At 44.1% G+C, this 20,064-nt stretch overlaps 5 protein-coding genes and 1 long non-coding RNA gene across 9 annotated transcripts in view; 3 read left to right on the top strand and 3 right to left on the bottom strand.

Annotated features, from left to right (window-relative positions):
• Nc2beta (negative cofactor 2beta) lies at nucleotides 1–576 on the top strand. The gene has a single exon (XM_076444417.1). It carries the CDS (start codon nucleotides 1–3, stop codon nucleotides 502–504), a length of 504 nt encoding a protein of 167 aa, XP_076300532.1. The 3' UTR covers nucleotides 505–576.
• On the bottom strand, nucleotides 564–3,193 carry LOC143218870 (nonsense-mediated mRNA decay factor SMG9). Its single transcript, XM_076444414.1, has 9 exons — nucleotides 2,833–3,193; nucleotides 2,580–2,771; nucleotides 2,463–2,506; nucleotides 2,059–2,248; nucleotides 1,698–1,994; nucleotides 1,478–1,622; nucleotides 1,294–1,414; nucleotides 1,126–1,234; nucleotides 564–892 (listed from the first exon to the last, which is right to left on the bottom strand). The coding sequence occupies exons 2-9, from the start codon at nucleotides 2,741–2,743 to the stop codon at nucleotides 814–816; spliced, it is 1,149 nt and encodes a 382-aa protein (XP_076300529.1). The 5' UTR covers nucleotides 2,744–2,771; nucleotides 2,833–3,193; the 3' UTR covers nucleotides 564–813.
• Nucleotides 2,753–9,651, top strand: LOC143218873 (uncharacterized). Its single transcript, XR_013011184.1, has 3 exons — nucleotides 2,753–4,341; nucleotides 5,232–6,587; nucleotides 8,194–9,651. It is a non-coding gene; the product is annotated as an uncharacterized LOC143218873 (long non-coding RNA).
• LOC143218666 (sodium/hydrogen exchanger 9B2-like) lies at nucleotides 3,234–3,854 on the bottom strand. Its single transcript, XM_076443997.1, has 3 exons — nucleotides 3,774–3,854; nucleotides 3,606–3,707; nucleotides 3,234–3,503 (listed from the first exon to the last, which is right to left on the bottom strand). Exons 1-3 carry the CDS (start codon nucleotides 3,852–3,854, stop codon nucleotides 3,234–3,236), a joined length of 453 nt encoding a protein of 150 aa, XP_076300112.1.
• On the bottom strand, nucleotides 3,820–10,775 carry LOC143218869 (sodium/hydrogen exchanger 9B2-like). Of its 2 annotated transcripts, XM_076444413.1 has the most exons (4): nucleotides 5,683–10,775; nucleotides 5,375–5,550; nucleotides 4,256–4,374; nucleotides 3,820–4,161 (listed from the first exon to the last, which is right to left on the bottom strand). In XM_076444413.1, exons 1-4 carry the CDS (start codon nucleotides 6,297–6,299, stop codon nucleotides 3,979–3,981), a joined length of 1,095 nt encoding a protein of 364 aa, XP_076300528.1. In that variant the 5' UTR covers nucleotides 6,300–10,775; the 3' UTR covers nucleotides 3,820–3,978. The 2 variants fall into 2 exon arrangements, with proteins under 2 accessions (XP_076300528.1, XP_076300527.1); XM_076444412.1 differs by having other exon boundaries at nucleotides 3,820–4,374.
• A 2,081-nt stretch (nucleotides 10,776–12,856) lies between these two features.
• The window catches only part of LOC143218865 (uncharacterized), a 63,461-nt gene continuing 56,253 nt past the window's right edge, over nucleotides 12,857–20,064 (top strand). For 2 of the 3 annotated variants that reach the window (XM_076444399.1, XM_076444401.1), the window contains exons 1-2: nucleotides 12,857–13,183; nucleotides 19,894–19,951. The gene's annotated coding sequence lies outside the window, so the exon portion shown is untranslated. The remainder of the gene's footprint in view (nucleotides 13,184–19,893; nucleotides 19,952–20,064) is intronic. The other variant, XM_076444400.1, reaches the window with a different exon arrangement.

The raw sequence follows: 20,064 nt of genomic DNA on the forward strand, positions 1-20,064 counted from the left end.
ATGGCCTCGGCTACGATATCGCCGACCGAGGATGACGAGCTGACCTTGCCACGGGCGTCGATCAATAAAATGATCAAAGAGATTCTGCCGCATGTGCGGGTGGCCAACGAGTCTCGCGAGCTGATTCTGAACTGCTGCACGGAGTTCATTCATCTGCTTTCGTCCGAAGCGAACGAGATCTGTAACCAGCAGCAGAAGAAGACTATAAACGCGGAGCATGTTCTACAGGCGCTCGAGAAACTCGGCTTCGGCGATTACAGCGCGGAAGCGGAAGCGGTTCTAAGGGATTGCAAGGCCGTCGCGGCGAAACGAAGACGACAAAGCACCAGGCTAGAGAACCTAGGTATCCCCGAGGAGGAGTTGCTCAGACAGCAACAGGAATTGTTCGCCAAGGCGCGAGAAGAACAGGCGGTCGCCGAACAGCAACAGTGGCAGCAATTGCAAGCTGTCGCGCAGATGGCATCGATGCAGCAGGCCGACAGCGAACAGGAAGATTACTCTTAAATTGTCTCGAATTCTCGCCGTTTCGCAACGAGCGAACGGTCTTCGCTTCAGTAAATGAATTCCTTCTCTTTTCTTCTGTTGATTTATTGAAACGCGTACATGTTATTTATGCACGTACTGTGTATTATTTTCAACAAGAACAAGTCACTATTCTCCCTTCGTGTTCCGTGTCTTCAGCGAGCTTTCAGTCCCCGATACTTGTACCGCTTCTGTGATTCACTATGCGGCCGTCATCTGGAGACCAGTCCTCAGTCACGCACTCGAGGACGAGTGCAGGTATTGTATACTTCTGCCATGAACGGCAGAGATTTAGGGCATCAATCTTCCGTACTCGGAGGAGAGGTGACTCTTCTTGATCGCTTCCATCACCCTCGACACGTAGTGGTACCTGAATCGTTTGATAATCATTTACAGGTTCATACAGTCAATGATTTAACTCAGTGATGAGCAACCGGCGACTCGCAATTTTGGTATCCGCGGGTTGCTCGTTACTGATTTAACCCTTTGCACGAATTGACTGCGATTGACGAAAATATTCTGTACAAGGTGACTCGTCCGAATTCCAAAGTCAAACTAGCTTAGCCTGCAAAGAGTTGAGAAGACTGTGCTCATAGTGCTCACCAATTTTTCTCGGTCAGAGTGGTCGGTGTCATGGGATTCCTGCTGACACCGTGTATCTTCGTTTTCAATCGTTCTATCAGTTTCTTCTCATTCTGGCGCATTGCAGATTCTAAACGAAACGATCTTGCTTTACAAATTGAATCTACGCGACTCGATATTGCACCATACCTTCGTTCACGATCTCCGGTATGAAGAATAAATTCAAGCTAGCGTCCGTCGATTGAGAACTCATGTCCAAACCGCTGTGAGTCTGCAATCTCGAGGCAGAGAACACTTTACTGTAAAAGTCCTGCAATTATTAATATTATAGAATTATCGACGCACGCTTGACTTCAGCAAAATTGAATCCCACCTTGGTCTTCTCTGTAATATTTGGAGTGAAGTCCTGCAACTCGGCCTTGTTGTGCAAGAACACAATGTGAGGATAATACTCGACGTAGTCTTGATCCATGTTACTCGTTGACGAAGGCTTCAACATTTCTGCGGTTTGTAAGAACCTGTATTCGGAAGAACAACGAACACATTGGCGATTGTAATGGTTTCAGGAAGCTTGGGAACGATGCTACACTTGCCTAACTAAATTCGGATCAATGATCCAGTCCTGTACAAAGATGATAACGTGACAAACTGAGAACAAGAACGCTGCGAACTGCAAGGACTGCAGCTCCAAGTTGGTCTCGATGTTCGCGAAATCGGTGGTCGGTTTCTTCTGATCGTACGAGATCGAATAGTCTATCGTCGATCCAGAAAGTATCGGCTGGGTATCCAGATATATCACACGATTTTTCGTTACGAAGAAATCGATACCGGATGTACAGTTCGCGCCGCTTTCGTGGTGCGACATATCCTGAACCGGGAATACGTTCGACCTGAAAAATCAATTATTATTATAATGGCAAGATAAGGCTTGTCGCGGTGAGATATGATACAGACGCGTAATTCGATGTTAGGAGAGACATTATAGTAGATTTCCCAACACCCTGGGCTCCTAGACATCCTACCACCAAGAAGTCTTGCTGATCGTACAGGTATTCCAGAGAGTTTTCACACAGCTGCATGTTCTCGTCCATGAACTTGACGCTGGTTGTCATCTCCACGCATGGCGAGAGCAGGGTACGGCAGGCTACAACCATTTGTAATCTTGTAAGACTATAGTAAGTTTTAGCAGCTTGCGAAAATGACAAGGTTCTATTTATTTAGATTTAGAAAGAAATTTATCAAATCAATTTCTATGCAAGCAACTTGATAATTCCAATAGTCGTAAGATGAAAAATATAAAACCGGTCTTTCGACTGGCAGTGGTAGGTTTAGTGTTACAAAAGGGAAAGAATACGTACGTTCGGGAATCTTCGAGGAAACGTTGGAAGACTCGGTCTCTTTCCTGCAAGGTAAATGATTAAATATAAAGTCATTCAGAATAGTCGGATTTTCGGACAAAATGAAAATGCACTTGCTTGTTGCCACCGTTTCGTTGACTCGGTGAAACGGCCCTGCTCTCGCCTTCTCTGGTTTTTAGAATGAACGTTGGACGATCTATAACTTTGATGGTCCCTCTGGCTTCGCTGTCCCTCATTTCGGAGTCTTTCGTGGTTATCGACATCATCTTGTGCACGTTCATGATCGCTAGACTTTCGTACACAACGGGACTGAAATATCGCGCGAATTAATTGTCGTAACTGAATAACGAATTACATGTTAATAACTCACGATCTACACGGTGCTTTTCTGGAACTCGGGCGAGCTATAACGTAGAAATGAATTCAATCTTGTGCGCGGATAATTGTTGATTCCATCCAAGTCGCACGGGTGCACAATGTAAATAAAAATTAGAAAACACACGGGGCATCATCCACGGCAGAACGATCCAGCTGTTATAACAATAAACATAACCCTGTGCCATCTATCGATCATGGATTGCACTATAATTCGGCTAACAACTTGAGCGTTTTTTCGTGGATGGCGCCATTAGATCTTTCCGACGTGTATTCGGCGGGAAATTCAAAACGATTTGACCAAACCGTTTCTTATTAATAATACAACGGATAAGCGGGCGCGATTTCGGGCGTTCTAATATAATCTGTGATTGACAATCGATCAATTTAAGCGGATTATCTCTTTCTGCTGGTCGGTAGGAGACTGAGTTTCTTTAAATAGTTTAATTCCTTTTCTTCGACGGTGATCTGATTGAGCAGACGAGGTCCACTGAAGGTAATGACGAAGGCTCCGATCGGAGCCAAGAAGAAAACTGCGACCGCGCATATCTTCATCACGTCCATAGCCATTTGGAGATTTTCGTTCTCCGGTATGGACTTCAGACGTTCGAATGCCAATGGTGCCAGGGCCGCCTTAAAAATGGAATAACATTTTTGGGTGTCTCGCTACAATGTGTAGAATTGTTTTCAGAAATTCGACAAGCCTTTGTAAATTTGTAAATTTATAAATGCATAAAGATCCGCAGCCTGCCATCAACAATGACGTACCTGCAAAGTGCCTTTCGGTATCCAACAAACAACGACGAACAGCTTTTCCTTCCAGGAAAATGGCGCCCAGTATGCCGTCCCATAAGTGGTGATGCATCGCGCCTGTTTCCAAGCAAAATAAAATCTGTGCCCGCACAATAAAAAGAGAAAATAATTGAAACAGCGTACCATAATTCCCAAGAAGATGCACAGAGTGTGAAGACCGAATCTGGGCATGTTCCAGAAAGCTAAATCGATGTCAGCACCCATCACACCGACCAGTACCGGCTGCACCAGATGCCAGAGGACGTACGCTGCTTTTCGAAACGGCTCCGACTGCAAAGTTCGAGGAACGAGTCATTGAAAAGATTAGATTTATTTTCTGATTAAAAGATTACGACAAAGAGACACTCGCCCGGAAGTTGGAGGACAAGACCCTCCAGCCAGTGATGGCGGTGATCGAGAAGACAACGACAGCGAGGAATCCTCCAGCGGACACGGCGAGTTTCGTCGCGGCTGTCGCGAACATCAACGACCCAAGAATCATGCCGATCACACGGTGCCAGGTCGCGTATTTCTAGTTCGTTGGGAAACGAGACAAGGCCAGTGAAAACCGGAGAAGGTATCTGTACAACGGGAGGGAAGAGGTTTGAAACAATAAGCGTCCTCACGTGGCTCCGATGCGGGAAGAAGATAAAGCAAAATCCGAAGGCGAGTCCGGCGACGGTACCCAGCAGAAGGTCTCGGAGGCCGACTGGTATGTAGAGCCACCATTCGCTTCGGGGATCACCTGAAAATCCTCGGCTTTAGATTCAGCTTTCTGCTGCCTTTGCAGTCTTTGGATGTCCCAGTGCTCTGACACACTTTTTCACAGAGAGCAAAGTAGAAGTCTGTGGTTCTAAAATTTCAGTTTATGCATCGATCGAGCTTCAGAGTATACAGTTAGGAGCAAAACTGATCACACACACTTTAAATCAGAATAACTTCTTTGTCTAGAAGAATTAGTTTAGTAAATGACGTCTAAAAAATATGTTGAAAAAATGCATTTGGTCGGAGTTGTGCGAAACAATAGTAAAAATTGATTTTTACGACTTTTTTAGTTGGGCCAATAACGAAAATTTAATAGATGTGTTTGATCGACTCGGATAAATTATACACGCTCCGAAAATTTCATTCAAATTGGTTACTTGGTTCACGAGTTATAAACGAAAAGTGGTAGAAAGGCCGAAGATCTTGAAAAATTGCAATTTTTACCACTTTTGATCGTTTATAACTCGTAAACCAATTAACCGATTTCAATGAAATTTTCGGAGCGTGTATAATTATATACAAGTTGACCAAACACATATAAAAATCAATGTTCACTATTGTTTTTCACAATTCCGACCAAATGCATTTTCTCAACATATCTTTTAGACGTCATTTACTAAACTAATTCTTCTAGCCTTACAGAGAAATCCAAGTCGTTTGGTCCATTCATAATAAAGTTATTCTGATTTAAGTATGTGTGATAAGTTTTGCTCCTAACTGAAAAGTGAAGCACAAAACTTACAACTACAGAAATCTACCCTAAAACCTGTCAAGGACACAAAGGCCGGAGATGCTGTCTTTTATAATTGATTCGGACAATTTTTATTTCGCGCACAGATCCGCAGTCCGGTAATAAACGAGCTAGATAAGAAGTTCCGGAGGTCGGGAACGAATGGTAGAAGAAGATAGATCTTTTCTCGGAAGAACTTCGGAAGTGCTTGGTCACGAGCTCGGCGATGCCAAGAAGTTTCGCTGTTTACCGTTTCCGAATACGATGGAGAAGCAGACGACGAAGACGGCGATGATGTTCACGTCGTCGATGCAGGCTGCGGTGCACAGGATGCTGGCCATGCTCTTGTCCTCGCCGTAGCCCTGTTCAGCTAGGGCTAGGACGCAGCCTATGGTGACCACGGGGGACAGGCATGTGAGCGTTGTCCTTTAAAAAGAGAGCCGTGATAATAGTTTCTCACCAACCCGATACATTCACCAGAGATTCCAACGAGGATTACAAAAATAATGAAAAAAAAACAGAGAAGTTCTACGATAGCGGTGTCCATCGTCGGTTTACCCGACCATGAAGGCCCAGTCCCAGGGATAACCGAGGATAGTTCTGCAGCAGATGCTGAGGATGATCAGCTCGACGGTTGATGGGACCAGCGCCAGCATCACCAGGAACATCGAGTATCTCTTCAGGTTGGTCAGCGAGAGCTGAAGACCAACGCGTATCATGATGAAGGTCAAGCAGAACGTTCTGAGCTTGGAAGTGGCGACCACGTCGAAGTCTCGATGAATATTATAGATTCCTGTATTGCGAATAATCATTCCGCCGAGCAGCATCCCGAATAGAGGAGGCAGGTGAAGGTAGGGCAGGTAAGATAGACTCCAGCCTAGCACGTAGGAGAAGATCGCTAGGACAAAAATACCGAAGCCGTCGTTAGGGGGAAACATGAAGTCGCCGAATAGGAAATAGAAGACAGCCCAGGAGCTCGCGGCGAGCATGATCATGGTAACCACCCAGAACAAATGGGACCATGTGAGCCAGCCGCCCAGGAACGACAACACTGGTCGTATCACCAGGATATTTCGAATCAGAGGGCTGATGAACGTCATCTGATGGCAACACGTCAAATCCTCGGTATCGAACTCCACTATTTGCTCCCGATTTAACGATCTCGGCGAGTTCATTTTCAGGCGGATCGTAATCTTTCCGAGACTAGAGGATTATCCGGGGCTTCTTCTCCGGCAATTCATCGTCTCTATTCTTATATATCTCTGTTGTCTAGGTTATCCGGGTGCTGTTCGATTGTATCGCTGCTCGGAATGTGTCGTGCGCTGAAGTCCTCGTTGATTAGAGTCGCGTCTTTGCGGGAAAGCAGCTGTTCGCAAGCTTCAGGGCCCTCCGGTTTCAAAGGAGTCTTCGTTCTGCGAAATCGTGAAAATAACAGCGAGATCCCGACAGCAAGACTTGTAAAGGTTTATTAAAGACCGTAATGTGGTGTGAAACGCAAGACGCTGCACCGCGGTGCGGTAACCTCGTTCCCGGAGTGTTCGGCTGGGTTTCTCGGACCGGGAACGTGTCCAGGGCCATGTTCCACACCGTTCCCAGCTTAATTACTAACGGAGACACAGTCGAGCCGCGGAATCCGCGAGGAAAGTCGTTTGTGCCTCTCTCTTTCTCTCTTTCTTTCTCTGTCGCGTGTGATCGTTCGCGGGTCTTTGACCCGAAACGCGCGCGGCTTGGCGCCCGAGCACTTAAATCACCGGTATTGGATTTGTGTCTGGCTGGGAAAATAGCACTCTTGGAAAATGAATATCTATTTTGGTTGTTGAAACGACGCAGTCGCTCGTGCCGATGCGATGGGCAGAGTCGGACGTCAAGTGGATTTCAGGTTATTGAACCTGCTCATTGATCCTTTTCCTCGCATCGCTGCACACCTAGCTCTGCGGTGTTCCCGCGACCGGGCACCTCTTTCTACCCCGTGCTATGGTTGCTGCCCGTCGATCACCAACACCTTTTCAACCCCTTTTCCCTGTCTACTCGTGCCCCTACCCTCTGTCTTGCCGGGGGAGGTGTCGGTCCTGCGAGTTCCTACGAAACGAATCCCGATTCTACGTTCTCACGAACCGGCGCGCGACGCGCGGTGCTCCCGAATCCCCTAAACCTGGCCGAAACCTGAAAAATTAATGTTTATTATTTATTTATAACTAGACTGCGGATCTTTATGCGAAATAAAAATGTTTTGCACTGATTGTGCGAAGCAGGCGTAACATAAAAACTGATTCCATCCCTTAACGACTTTGTTACATTAAAAGTAAACTCCTTCGGTGCCATTTAAATTATGCCATAAAAAATAAAGGAGATATTTAGGTGGCCTCCTTCAGCTGAGACACCCTGTATATTTCACCCAACCAATTTCTTCGTAAATGCGTAAAGATTCGCGGTTTATTTGTAACGAATTAAACGAATTTCACAGTTCACAATCCGCGCAAGTTGTGTTTTATCGCCGATGATTCGGACTTTTCGACGAATTTAGTCGTGCGTGAGGATTGCAATCGATTTTGGAGCATCAGTCCGAGTCAGCACGCTGCACGGACATGTGCACAGCTCCTTAAATATTAACAGCGACAAGGTTAACCAAGGTTAAACACGCGGCTCGACGCAGCTCCGTTCGAATTGTCGCAGTGCGTCAGCGGCGATTGACTCCAGACGAAATCGAAACGACGACGCACAGAGGAAGAGAGAGAGAGAGAGAGAGAGTTTCTCGAGCCTTTGGTGCAGAGGGTTGAACGAAACTGTCGACTCTTATAGATCGAAAGTTACTTACCGGACTTTCTACTTTTATTAATCGAACTCCCCCGAGAGAGCCGAAGCGTCGATGTACAAAGTTAACTCGAGGCGAAAAAGAACGATTTGAACGTCAATAGTTCGATGAAGTTTCGGAGGAGGGTCCTACGGACGTTTAAAGGTCGAACATCAAAGTTGGAAATATTCTTTCGATTGGTGCGATTCGTGGAATTGGCAAATGTATTTTTTACACGGGGTCGTTCATGTTTGCGACTGATTTTCTTACTGTTCTAGGTTTCGAGAAAATCTGAAAAAATTCTGGGACACGAAGAAGCAACTAACAAGCAGGGCCTGGATTAAGCCCCGCGCTTCTGGGGCCCTCTCCATACAAAAAGGAAACATGAACGACGTTTCTGCTAAATAAAAAAAGGTAATTCATTGTGTCTGTTTAAATTCGAATATATGTACTTGCAAGTATTATTTCCGTTTACCAAAGTACTTGTAAAAGGTTCGAAACTGTCTGGCATAGGTTCGAGTATACGAGTACTATTTCTGTTTTTCGAAGTACTTATAAAGAGTTCGAAATCAATCAATCAAAGTTCGAACCTGTTCGCGAGGTACTTGATCCCATTCCTACTTGTAAGTGGCATGATTTTGGCAAAACATCGGTTCGATCCGCGAGATAAACGATCGTGCCAGGATTCCTCGTAACGATCGCCGCTTGTTCGAGGCTCGAGACGAGCGAAACGAGTCTCTGAGAAGGAACGGTCTGGCGAGAGGGTTTCTTCTTTTGATGCGTCTACTTTGCGTGTCGGGCCTCGGGTCTCTGTTCCGGCGTCGTGTGACGCGCGCGGAGGAAAAAAAGTACCCTCGAAACTAGCCGTAACGACCGGTAACCCCATCCTAAACGAAGCCTTAAACAGAGAAGAAGGGGGCAGGGTAACCGTGTAACAAGAGGTCGTGCAAAAGGGGCTGAAGAGTCGCGAAACCATGAAGGGTGGAAGCATGAGCGACGAGTCCGCGAGTAGGGTGTGACGTAGCCGTGTATTGTCACCCTAAAGAAAAAGAAAGAAACCGGGAGACAGAGAGAGAGAGAGACTCGAAAGAACCGGCAGAGTTTTCTTCGTCCTCGCTCTGAATAAAACTATTCTTCCAACTCCGAGCGGGAAACGGAGCAAAACTTGCGAGGAGATACGCGCCGGCAATCGATTACCCGACTTCGGACGTAGCCCGATACATCACGTAGTCCTCCATTCCTCGAAAATCTGTTTGAAATCGAAAATTCTCAGCTGCACATATCGTTCGAAGTACAAAGCGCATAGCCACAGGTTCGGAATATAAAATATCGCTGTATCCTACGATGAAACCGATTCATAATGGCGGCGAAGTAAATTATTCCGGGTACCTTTGACGCGGAATAAGCATGTTTACAAACAACGGGTTGCTTTATTTTGTAGCGGGGGCTCGTTTCTGAACGAATGCGCGTGTCAGCTCGGTACCTGTACCGTTCGAAATATGTATCTCTGGCTTTTCTATTCGACCGTTTGGCATTATGTGCGCGGGCGCTCGCGCTTGCGCCCCCCATCGATTCGCAGAGGTTCGTTTGTCTCTGGTTGCCGTCGCTCTCTGCTTTTTTCCTCGTTTCCTTGGTCTTTTCTTTCCCGCTGCTTTCTCTCCCGTCGGCGTATTATCCAATGAAAAGATATTACGATGCCCGTTGAATCTCGAATCTCGGCTAGAGAGAGAGAGAGAGAGAGAGAGAGAGGGTGAGAGACGAAGAAAGAGAGAGCAGTTGTTCGAAACTCGATCGACGCTCTCTCGTGCTCCTCTTCCCGGCAACGCGTTCGCCGGTTCTCCCGTCTCTCTATGCCTTTTGTATCCTTTTTTTCCCCCGGTAAATACGTGCAAACACTCGATAACGAACGGCTGGTTGGCTGTCTGGTTGGTTTGCTGGCTGGCTGGCTGGCTGGCTGGCTGACTGGCTGACTGGTGTATTCCCTCTTTCTCTTCCCAAGCTAAGCCATGCAACGACGAGTCGAGTATATAAAGTCGAAACGGTAGACAATACTCTTTTGTGTGTAACCAAAGTCGCGTGCCGTAGGAATATTGCAAGGCCGCCTGCATAAACGCAAAGATCGTCGGATAAGGAAGTCCGCCAGGACGCGACATTGTTTCCCGATTGTTCCCGCCTCCTGCTGTTCACGTTTCAGAAGCCTACGTTTTCACACTTCGGGGACAGAAGATCCTCCCGTAAATCTAGCCAATACATCTCTCATCAAATTTCATCGAACGATAAACCTGTCAGATAATTCGAACGACACTGGGGAGATCAGCGCAACGGAGACGCAACAAATATGTTTTTAGTAATATTAGGTTGTAAAGAAAGAAATGCAGGATTTTAGCTTCTTCGACTTCCCAATTTCTCTCAGGTGGTTAGAAACAGGCATGGCCGATACGCTTAGTTCAGAAGCAAGCTCGCGAACGGTTCGCTTCCACTAACGCTTTCAATTGCTCGTTGTCAATCAACTGCTGCCATGTGGTTTGTCTTCAAGGTTGCCAGCGCGAGACTTCTGATACCAGCGCTGCACTGTGCATTCGTCGACACTTCCTTCGCCCCATACTTCGTTGACATTCCGAGCCGCTTGAGCGGCACTTCGGCCTAGTTTGAACTCGTAGAAAAAAATAATGCGAAAATCTCGCGTTGCGACATCCTGAAAGAGAAGCCAAATAATTTAACAAAAATTTGAGTAAAATTGAATATCAAAAGCATAATTAAATGGAGCGTAATGCAAGCTTTGAAATGACATATAACTCATTAAAAAAGGTAAATATTTATTGGTATAACATTGCAGTTAAATGAACGACCAAAATTCCTGCATTTCTTTCTTTGCAACCTAATATCTCTTACAAGGGAAGGACCCCAAAGTTCCGACTTCGATTTTGATAATTTTTTGTGAGACGATGGTATATGGATCCCTAATTACGTCTGCTAAATATTAGGCGTAGTTACTCGATAGTTTTAAAGATATGAACAATTGAACTTTCATACCTTTTCGAAGTTCCATTAGCCGTGTAAGCAGGTTGCGTGAAAGTTCAATTGTTCATATCTTTAAAACTATCGAGTAACTACGCCTAATATTTAGCAGACATCATTAGGGACCCATCTACCATCATTTCACAAAAAATTATCAAAATCAAAGTAGTAAAAAGATGGGCTGCATTGAAGAATAGAGTGCGATCGCACCCGGCGGGTGCATCAGTGCATCCACATAAAACGCAAGATCGTAAAAATTTATGACGTATTACGACACATGATTTCTTCCTCTATCATTGTTTTCTATTATCACTTTAAAAAAGAGTCTTCTCCCAGTTCCCAGAATCACCCTGTACATACTGTCCCATCATCAGGAATCACGGCCACTGAAAAGAACCAGTATCGATCCACGCGTCCGGTTCTTAGAGTTTTCATTTACGACTCTCTGCCGGCCGGAGAGAGGCGCAGCAGAGCCGTCAAAGCTGTCCCCGAGGTGTTTTAAATCGCGGGACGATCGAGGAACGTGCGACATCGATTTTCGGAATCCGGTGTCGTGATAGAGACACGTTCGCTCCCGGAATCGGAGAGATTCGGGCTGGGTAAACTCTGTCGACGCATCGTAATTAGAGTCACGTACGAGTCCTCGAGGACACGCGAGCGCTCCTCGAGAGGAGAGAAAGGAGTCGAGGACGCAGAGGATAGACAAGGGTCGCAGACGGTCGAACACGTTCCCAGACGGTCGTAGACGGTCGTGTGCACCCGGAACTCGAGCCAAATATCCCGTGTCGTCTCCCAATTTTCGCTTGTCTCCATTCTATCTTATTGTACACCCTCCAAAAGTCACCGTACTGAATTTTTCGCGGATGCACGTAATCTTCGTCCTATAGAGGGTGTCCGAAAATTCGTGAAAATCCCGAGAGGGGGTGGTTCCTGAGACCATTTCAAGAGATATTTTCCTCTGCAAAAATGTTATCCGCGGCCTTGTTTAGGAGTTATTAACGAAAAACACGGACCAATCAGAGCGCGACCTAGAAGCGAGTTGCCACAGTCGGCCAATAGACAGTTGGCGCGCCGGGCCGACTGTGGCAACTCGCTTCTAGGTCGCGCTCTGATTGGTCCGTGTTTTTCGTTAATAACTCGAAAACAAAGCCGCGGATAACATTTTTGCAAAGGAAAATGTTGATTCAAATGATCCGAGGAAGCTCCCATTTCCGGCTGTTGAAGGAATTTTGGTACACCCTGCATATGTCGCCGTAATTATTTTCATACTCCAATCAACCTACTGCGCGCTCATTTAGCTTTCATTATAAAATTTTAATCGGGAAGGATTGAAATATTATTTTTATTTGAGTGTGAATGATCTTAGCCGCTGTTCCCCTAAAGCAAGGGTGGGCACAGGGTGGGCACGGTTGGGGCCCCTCAAATTCTTGCTTCCCCCACCAAACTTCCTTTCATGCAACACCACAGCCGACAGACTACATACTCTACTAAAATACGTGTAGGCTTTGGATAACATTTTTGCAAAGGAAAATATCTCTTGAAATGGTCTCAGGAACCACCCCCTCTCGGGATTTTCACGAATTTTGGGACACCCTGTATAGAAGAGCTACAATTTTATTCAGCGTTAACAATAAAAACTAGAAACCAGCAAACAGTAACAAGAATCGCACTACACTGTTCGCGAGATGTGGATTACCCTGTCAAGAGCCGTTTGCATCGTTAAAACACGTTGCCGGATGCTTTTTCGGTGTTTTTCAGCTCGGGATAGTATTCACGGCGCCGTTTGAATGCAGCCGGCACAACAGACCGTGTCGAGCGGGTCGCGTTTGCCAGGCGCGTCGGATACAGCGCCGCGTTCGTGCGCGTTCGGTCACGTTCGGCTAGTTCCGGAGCGGCGAGTGGCCGAAGAGTGGCGCGCGACGCGTTCTCGCGTCAGTTACCGACGAGGCATCGTCGCGCGAGCATCGTTCTCGAGCTTGTCGAATCGTGAACGCGACCTTGGCCATTCGCAAAGAACACTACGATCGGGGTGAACACGCGAATCCTCTGAACGGATCGGCGATTCGTTGACCCTCGATCTACCCAGGACACGCGGGAATCATTCGGGGACGCGTGTCAGTGCGAAGCTGCGTGGTGGCGTTGCGTCGGTTTCGTTTCAGTGATTTGTTTTGACATGTGTGTGTTCTGCCATATTGGATTATCTCATCGTGCCTCGAGGGCTACAGGAGCGCGAGTTTCGCATTGAAAAAGGTACGTGTCGCATAACATCGAGCGTCTCTCTCCCCTCTTCCTTTCTCTCTCTCTCTCTCTCTCTCTGTCCGTTCCGTGCTGTCGCGTCCGCGATCGTGAAAACTCGTTCGGAAATCCGAGTTCGTTCGGGCCGATCGATCGCTGGGAACGCGACGCCGCGATTCGGCCTCGCGTTCGATTCGATTCGATACCCCGCATTCGAAAGCACGCGAAGGGTCCGGCGGATCTGTTCCGTCGGATTCCGCGTCGCGAAATGGCTGTCGGCGGGCAAAACGGCGGAACAAGCGTCCGTGATCGCGGGACGGATCGGTGCGCGACGCGTGATAGCGTTGCTCGGCGTCGGCGTCGCGATTCGCGAGCGTCCTGTTTGTCTCGCGCTCGGCTTTTTTTCGAAGACGCGGCCGACATCTTCTGCACTGGGAATTGTCTGGTCGCGTTCGATCGCGCGCGGTCCCTTCCGACGAATTCGCGCTTCCGGTTCCCGTGTTTTCCCGATCGATCGCGGCCCGCAAAGTCTCGGCGGGGCGACGCCAACGAACCTCGCAAAGTCGACCGTTTTTACGAGCGTTCGCGATGCCAACAGACGCACGGCGCGAGAGGGGAGGAGGAACACACGCGGCTGGCTCACGGCTCGCAAGCGGTGCATTTGCTTTTAAAAACGGAAAGAGCCTTGTGACAGCGAAACTAACTCGCGCGGCTGAATATCATCAAATTTTAATCCTTAAGTGGGCTTTCAACCGGGGCCTTCTCCCCGCAACAAACTCGAATTATGCATTCGACGCGAAAGTGGCTCGGTCTTGTACAACGAGTTTTGGACATTTGGGGGTGGGGGCGGTTTAGAGTTTCGGTTTCGGTGATGTTCGTTATGAATTGTGTTTAGAACTGTATTTATAAATTTAAACGCCGCCGCGCCGGGAGAGAGAGCCTCGTCAAACTACTCGGACGAATTGTCATCAAATTTTAATCCTCGAGTGGGCTCGCGAAACCGGCGCCAGCGTTGCAACAACTTGAATATTGCATTCGTATACTGGAACTGCCGAGCGCTGAAAGTGGCTCGTTCTTATTGTCTTCGGAGGACGACGAGGCCTTGTTTATTCCGGCTTTCAGACATTTCTCCTGCCCGTAATGTCTATCCGGGTAAATGGATTTATCTTTATATTCGCTATAATTGGAGATAAGGAATGGCGGAACAGTTTTATCTGGCCATTAAGTGGTCGCTTTTACCGAATTGGTATACAGATCGCAAATAGCAACATAAAAGATCGCTTGCGAAATAAAAAGTCATACAATCTTTCTGCTTGCAACATTTTTATCAAGACTAATTTATTAATCTAGTTGTACATGTTTATTTCGCATATTTCACTTTTAAATAAGCTTTGCGAGTAAGTCGTTCGAGGGTTAAAAAGTGTGTCCAAGTCCTCGAGTGGTTAAATCGATAATCGTTAGACAAGCCGATCAGCGGCCTATAAAAAAAAAGTCACGCTTTCTCCGTTTAAAATAAATTCCCCTAATAATTAGGTTCAAGACCACATGCACAAATATTTAAGGGACTTTTTAAAGCAAATGGACGGTTTAAACAATTGTTGGAATAAATTGGTACGGGGTGGGGATGAAAATGGACGGCTTAAACAATTGTTAGAATAAATTCGCCCTGGGTCAGAATGGACCCGACCGGTTCACTTAAGGATTAGAAGTGTCCTCGGGCGAGGACTTGGCGAAAATGTCTGAAGATTGTATAGTACAATGAACGAGTTTTACGGCTCTATTTTTATCACTGATGTAACAACGCGAGGAAAGACAAATATTTGCACAGATGTATACCGGGTGGCTCTTTATTGATGCATCAAAGCGAAGTCGTAGGCGACGGCGTTGCGCCGTAGAAAGTAATAATCAACAGTGGAGTTACTGTTAATACTGTTTCATGAATCAAAGTTACACGGTGCAGGAATTTTCAGTACACCGGCATAAGCTATCTTAAGACGTGTAATCCAGTAATCCCTTTTGAGATTATGGTTCAAAAGAAGGCGATTAAGTTTCTTTTAAATCTGGCACAGCCGCTGAAAGGCTTCCGGTAGCTGAAGTGTTTAATCGTATTATGCAATTATGATACCGGACGCGCGTTCAGGGAACGTTGACTCGAATAAAATAACAACAAACACGCGAACACGCGTACGAGCGTAAGCTTTTCCCGGCTTGGTGAAAGGCTCTCTTAATTTTTCATCCGGCTCGTAATTGTTCAGTTCCATTAGACCCTCTGCACTCGGAGCTAGTCTCGCTCGAATATTAAACATTTCTCCCGACCTAGAATAATTCCATTCTATATGATTTTAAAAATTTTATGAATATGAAATTGGTGTAACACATTAGATACCAGTTAATAATTATATTATAATAGATAGAAAAAATTCATATAAATTTAAATAAAATCATGACATTAGTGACTATAAATAAAAGCGTGAAGCGTCCACGAAGATTACGTCAATATACAGTTAGGAGCAAAACTGATCGCTCACACTTTAAATCAGAATAACTTTTTTATGAATGGAGCAAACGAATTCAATTTCTCTGTAAGGCTGGAAGAATTAGTTTAGTAAATGACAAAAAATATGTTGAAAAAAATGCATTTCCTCGGAATTGTGAAAAATAATAGTAAAAATTGATTTTTACGACTTTCTTCGTTGGGCCAATAACGAAAATTTAAAAGATGTGTTTGGTCGACTCGTATGAATTATATACGCTCCGATAATTTCATTGAAATTGGTTACTTGGTTCACGAGTTATAAACGAAAACTGTTAAAAAGGCTGGAGATCTTGAAAAATTGCCATTTTTACCACTTTTGATCGATTATAACTCGTAAACCAATTAACCAATTTCAATGAAATTTTCGGAGCATATATAATTCATACAAGTTCACCAAACACGCCTTTTAAATTTTCGTTATTGGCCCAGCTAAAAAAGTCGTAAAAATTGATTTTTACTTGAACCAATTGCTTAAAATTTTGGGGAAAAATATTATTAATCATTTCACTGGACTCAGTATTTTCTGTAGAACCAGGAAAAAATGATTTTCTCCTTTTTAGTGCATTTCAATATAAGCGTGGTTTTTCAAAAGCTTTTTTCTAAGCTGGAACATTTTAATCGCTTTCAGAGCTCGGTAGGTTCAGCGTTGAACAACACTTCGGACTTTTACTATTTCCACTTTCTCGCTGTAGCTTGAGTGCACTCGAACGGCCGCTTGATTTAATTCGGGGTAGCCGAATGGATCCTCGGGATTCGATTTCGGAGCGACTCCAGACAGCAGCTCCCGAATGGAACACGCTCAAAGCCCGAATTGGAGAAATTCGGTCGCGTATTAAAAGCTGCAATTGTGGAAATTCGAGCTTGGGAGAAAAAACGCGTTATTTTCGTCGACGAACCAGATTCGTCGACGAGTGTCCCCGTTTTCCGAATTCGGTTTTCCCGCCACAGGAACCGGAGCACGACTAATAATACGCGCGGGCACTTTGAATAAATCCGAACCGTCCGCGAGAGAAAGAGAGATAGAGCAGGAGCAACTACGTTCTCGAACGAAACCAAAGTCCGGGTGAAAAATATCGCGTCGGCATTGAACGTGACCCGTTTTACTCTCTGGCGAGCTATTCTCGGGTGTATCGGGTACAGTCGCTCGTTCTTTCTTCTTCTTCTTTCTTCTCTCGCATCCCCCTGGTACGGTGTTTCGCAACTGGCCCTTTACCAAGTCTCGAATCGAGTCGATCCTCCATCGAAGGGCCTCTGGCTCGAGGTATGAAGCCACTGAGAGCTTCATTTTCATGGATTCTTGTCGCTCGGAACAAATTCTCTCTTTTGTCTAAGCGATGCGACTTTCTCCTTGGCTCGCGGTCTCTTTCAGTCCCACTCGTCCCCATCTTGGGTGATTTAACCCCTGCAAGACGGATGCTTCTCACGATATCTCGTCGTTCCATTCACAATGCTTATACGCAGATCTGTTTCTTAAAAATATTTTTCAACCTCCCTTTCTTTGAGAACCACGTCGATCTTATTCAATATTAAAAATAAATTACACATTGAAACTAAATTAAATGAAATACTAATATTTCTCCTTGGCTCGCAGGTCTGTTTTTTAAAAATATTTTTCAACCCTCTCTCTTTGAGAACTACGTCGATCTTATTCAACATTAAAAATAAATTATACATTGAAACTAAATTAAATGAAATATTAACATTTCTCCTTGGCTCGCAGGTCTGTTTTTTAAAAATATTTTTCAACCCTCTCTCTTTGAGAACCACGTCGATCTTATTCAATATTAAAAATAAATTACACATTGAAACTAAATTAAATGAAATATTAACATTTCTCCTTGGCTCGCAGGTCTGTTTTTTTTAGAAATATTTTTCAACCTCCCTTTCTTTGAGAACCACGTCGATCTTATTCAATATTAAAAATAAATTACACATTGAAACTAAATTAAATGAAATATTAACATTTCTCCTTGGCTCGCAGGTCTGTTTTTTAGAAATATTTTTCAACCCCTTTCTTTGAGAACCACGTCGATCTTATTCAATATTAAAAATAAATTACACTTTGAAACTACGTTAAATGAAACACTAATATTTCTCCTTGGCTCGCAGGTCTGTTTTTTTTTTAATATTATTCAACCCTCTCTCTTTGAGAACTACGTCGATCTTATTCAATATTAAAATTAATTTACACATTGAAACTAAGTTAAATGAAATATTACCATTTCTCCTTGGTTCGCAGGTCTGTTTTTTTAAAATATTATTCAACCCCTTTTCTCTGAGAGCCACGTCGATCTTATTCAATATTAAAATTAATTTGCACATTGAAACTAAGTTAGTAGAAATATTAACATTTCTACTTGGCTCGCAGGTCTGTTTTTTTAAAATATTTTTCAACCCTCCCTCTTTGAGAACCACGTCGATCTTATTCAATATTAAAAATAAATTACACTTTGAAACTACGTTAAATGAAACACTAATATTTCTCCTTGGCTCGCAGGTCTGTTTTTTTTTTAAATATTATTCAATCCCTTTTCTCTGAGAGCCACGTCGATCTTATTCAATATTAAAATTAATTTACACATTGAAACTAAGTTAAATGAAATATTACCATTTCTCCTTGGTTCGCAGGTATGTTTTTTTTAAATATTATTCAACCCCGTTTCTCTGAGAGCCACGTCGATCTTATTCAATATTAAAATTAATTTGCACATTGAAACTAAGTTAGTAGAAATATTAACATTTCTACTTGGCTCGCAGGTCTGTTTTTTTAAAATATTATTCAACCCCTTTTCTCCGAGAGCCACGTCGATGTTAGTGAACATGGAATATTTGAATTAAATTACATATTGAAACTCTAAATTAAATTAATATACAATGGAATTATTCTAGTACGGAAGAAATGTTTAATTTTCGCGTTAAAATAACTCCGACTGCAAAAGGTGAATTGGATATTAAGATTTCATTCCTCGGGAGAGAGCAAGTTGATTTCTAAAATTCTGCGCACTGCTCCCTCGTTAATGGAATAAATTTAATCCTGACATTTATTTTGAAAACAACATGTGGTATCAAGAAGCAGATCTCCGTGCGAGATATAAACGTTTTCTCCGTTAATTGCAACAAACAGGAGTTAAACTGGACTTGATCTCCATCCGTGATAGGATCAATTCGTTCAAAATAAGTACTTCGAAATTCTTACTACTTTTTCATACTGCCACTTTCACAATTTTATCATAACTTCGTCAAATTCTAGTTACTATATAAAAAGAACATGATCGATTGGAGTAGAACGCTTATAATTGGCAGCTGTACTGCCAATTTAGCACCAATAATTAATAAATACAGCTCGTGAAAGCTCATACTTCATTTCATTAAACATGTTGACCCTTTCCACTGTAATTTCACACCAAAATGAAATTTTGTTATAGTTAATATTTATTAATTGGAGAGTATACAGTTAGGAGTAAACCGATCACACACACTTTAAATCAGAATAACTTTTTTATGAATGGACCAAACGACTTCAATTTCTCTGTAAGGCTAGAAGAATTAGTTTAGTAAATGACATAAAAAGTATGTTGGGGAAAATGCATTTGGTCGAAATTGTGAAAAACAATAATAGAAATTGATTTTAACGACTTTTTTAGCTGGGCTGATAACGAAAATTTAAAAGATGTTTGGTCAACACGTGTAAACTATATACGCTCCGAAAATTTCATTGAAATTGGTTAATTGGTTCACGAGTTGTAAAGATCGAAAGTGGTAAAAGGCCGTCAATCTTAAAAAATTGCAATTTTTACCATTTTTGATCGTTGATAACTCGTGAGCCAATTAACCAATTTCAGTGAAATTTTCGTAGCGTGTATAATTTATCCGAGTTGATCAAACACATCTTTTAAATCTTCGTTATTGGCCCAGCTAAAAAAGTTACTATTGTTATTCTGATTTAAAGTGTGTGTGATCAGTTTTGCTCCTATAATAATAGGCGTACAATAAATACTTTTGTGTCCGTGGTATAAATCATACTGCAAGGGGTTAATGATGAAGACAGGGGTGCTCGGGTCGATTCTGACCCAGAGTTGCCCTCCACGTAAATAGTTGGCTCAAATAAAAATCTAAGAATCTGATCGATGGAATGATTGGACGATTAGTATCCTCGAGGGTTAATCCACGGGATTTCGTTTGATTCCAGAGGAAAGCTTTCGAGGCCGCGATGGATCCTACGAGCAGGGCCTTGTGGATCAGTTAAGGTAAGGATTGATTGCGCGTGGGCGCACGCACTATAACGCACTGTAACAACCGTGGACGCGAAACCCGAGCGAATCGCGTAGTTCGAAACGATTAGGTCACGGGGTCGGCTCGA

Source organism: Lasioglossum baleicum, chromosome 20 (assembly GCF_051020765.1).
Source record: "Lasioglossum baleicum chromosome 20, iyLasBale1, whole genome shotgun sequence".
Taxonomy (NCBI): domain Eukaryota; kingdom Metazoa; phylum Arthropoda; class Insecta; order Hymenoptera; family Halictidae; genus Lasioglossum; species Lasioglossum baleicum.

Bases quoted from the DNA above. Each gene is read 5' to 3' on its own strand.
- Nc2beta (XM_076444417.1), top strand. From the start codon at position 1: ATGGCCTCGGCTACGATATCGCCGACCGAGGATGACGAGCTGACCTTG.
- LOC143218870 (XM_076444414.1), bottom strand. From the start codon at position 2,743: ATGAACGTGCACAAGATGATGTCGATAACCACGAAAGACTCCGAAATG. The intron at 1,995-2,058 runs GTCTGTATCATA...TTGATTTTTCAG, and splicing joins CTCCTAACATCGAATTACGC to GTCGAACGTATTCCCGGTTC. The intron at 1,623-1,697 runs GCAAGTGTAGCA...TTCCGAATACAG, and splicing joins ATTGATCCGAATTTAGTTAG to GTTCTTACAAACCGCAGAAA.
- LOC143218666 (XM_076443997.1), bottom strand. From the start codon at position 3,854: ATGGGTGCTGACATCGATTTAGCTTTCTGGAACATGCCCAGATTCGGT. The intron at 3,708-3,773 runs GTACGCTGTTTC...GCTTGGAAACAG, and splicing joins GCATCTTCTTGGGAATTATG to GCGCGATGCATCACCACTTA. The intron at 3,504-3,605 runs GTACGTCATTGT...TACACATTGTAG, and splicing joins TACCGAAAGGCACTTTGCAG to CGAGACACCCAAAAATGTTA.
- LOC143218869 (XM_076444412.1), bottom strand. From the start codon at position 6,299: ATGAACTCGCCGAGATCGTTAAATCGGGAGCAAATAGTGGAGTTCGAT. The intron at 5,551-5,682 runs GTAAACCGACGA...CTCTTTTTAAAG, and splicing joins GACTGGGCCTTCATGGTCGG to GACAACGCTCACATGCCTGT. The intron at 4,375-5,374 runs GTAAACAGCGAA...GAGGATTTTCAG, and splicing joins CTCCATCGTATTCGGAAACG to GTGATCCCCGAAGCGAATGG.